The sequence below is a fragment of the Vicia villosa genome, linkage group LG6 (assembly GCF_029867415.1).
Source record: "Vicia villosa cultivar HV-30 ecotype Madison, WI linkage group LG6, Vvil1.0, whole genome shotgun sequence".
Taxonomy (NCBI): domain Eukaryota; kingdom Viridiplantae; phylum Streptophyta; class Magnoliopsida; order Fabales; family Fabaceae; genus Vicia; species Vicia villosa.
Genome location: NC_081185.1, coordinates 74,001,847 through 74,003,362, shown reverse-complemented (window position 1 = coordinate 74,003,362; position 1,516 = coordinate 74,001,847). Strand labels below are relative to the sequence as shown.

Here is a 1,516-nt window from a genome sequence, read left to right as displayed (position 1 = left end):
GCACCAAATATTTTTATGTCTGTCATAATTGTTATTAGTACGTTAATTAATTCAATTCTGTTTTCAGATATTTTCTCATTTTTTGTATCATGAAACAATTGATGGAAGTGCGTAAAAGAAAAAAAAGAATCATATTAATGTTTATCATTTATATGGAGATGTTGAATTACTTTATGTTGATGACAATTGTGTTATGTTACCTTGCTTTAAGTAAACGCTCAAAAAAGCGAAAAAGGTCATGGGATTGTTACGAAAGAAGTTTAATTAGAGAAGTTCATTTTTGTAGAATTATTTACATGAGTGATGTAGCATGTATTGAGAATACAAGGATGGATAGGGCTTCTTTTCATAAATTATGTGACATATTGAAAGCTACCGGTGGACTACTTCCTACTCGACATATGTGTGTTGAGGAGTTGGTGGCTATGTTTTTACACATTTTGGCACATCACGTTAAGAATAGAATGATTAGAAGAAAATTTGTGAGGTCCGGTGAAACAATAAGTAGGCATTTTATAAATGTACTATTGGCAGTTTTGAGGTGTCACAAAGAATTGTTAAAACAACCTCAACCAATTTTGGAGAGCAACACAGATGAAAGATGGAAATATTTTAAGAATTGTTTAGGTGCTCTTGATGGAACTTACATCAAGGTGAATTTGCCTGAAGCAGACAAAAGTAGATACAAAACAAGGAAGGGTGAAATAGCTACAAATGTGTTAGGTGTATGTTCACCTGACTTACAATTCATATGTGTTTTACCTGGTTGGGAAGGATCAGCTGCTGACTCAAGAGTCCTTAGAGATGCTATTTCTCGACCAAATGGTTTAAAGGTTCCTCAAGGTATAATAGTATAAATTAGTATAAAAAACACATACGCATAATTTATGTATATTAAATCTATTTTTATTTATGATAGGTTTTTATTATTTGTGTGATGCTGGTTATATGAATGGAGAAGGATTTCTTACTCCTTATAGAGGACAATGGTATCACCTTAGTGAATGGAGGAATGGTTTACAACCATCTACCGCTAAAGAATTTTTCAACATGAAACACTCTTCTGCTAGAAATGTAATAGAAAGATGTTTTGGACTCTTGAAAGGACGTTGGGCTATATTGAGAGAGAAATCATTCTATCCTTTAAAGACACAAGGAAGAATAATAACTGCTTGTTGTCTTCTACATAATCATATTCGTAAAGAAATGGTTTTGGATCCTTTAGAACGAAATTCCACATATGATGAGTTCTCTAATGAAATCATTGTTGGTGACATGATAACAACAGTGGAGCCAAGTACTCAATGAAGTCAATGGAGAGATAATTTTTCATTGGATATATTTAATAGGTGGAGATGTGGAAATCAATGAAAACTTTAACGTTTGTTATTTGAAATTTCTATTTAGGTGTAATCTTTATTTTGAATGTACTGCTGACTTTTATTTTAAATTTTCATGAATCAAATTTATTTCTCTTTATGAGTTTTTTTTATGTAAATCATGTATTTGTGATATG

At 31.4% G+C, this 1,516-nt stretch overlaps 1 protein-coding gene across 1 annotated transcript; it reads left to right on the top strand.

Annotated features, from left to right (window-relative positions):
• Positions 1 to 425: 425 nt before the first annotated feature.
• Positions 426 to 1,308, top strand: LOC131613872 (protein ALP1-like). The gene is made up of 2 exons (XM_058885511.1): positions 426 to 843; positions 920 to 1,308. Exons 1-2 carry the CDS (start codon positions 426 to 428, stop codon positions 1,306 to 1,308), a joined length of 807 nt encoding a protein of 268 aa, XP_058741494.1.
• The last annotated feature ends 208 nt before the right edge of the window (positions 1,309 to 1,516 follow it).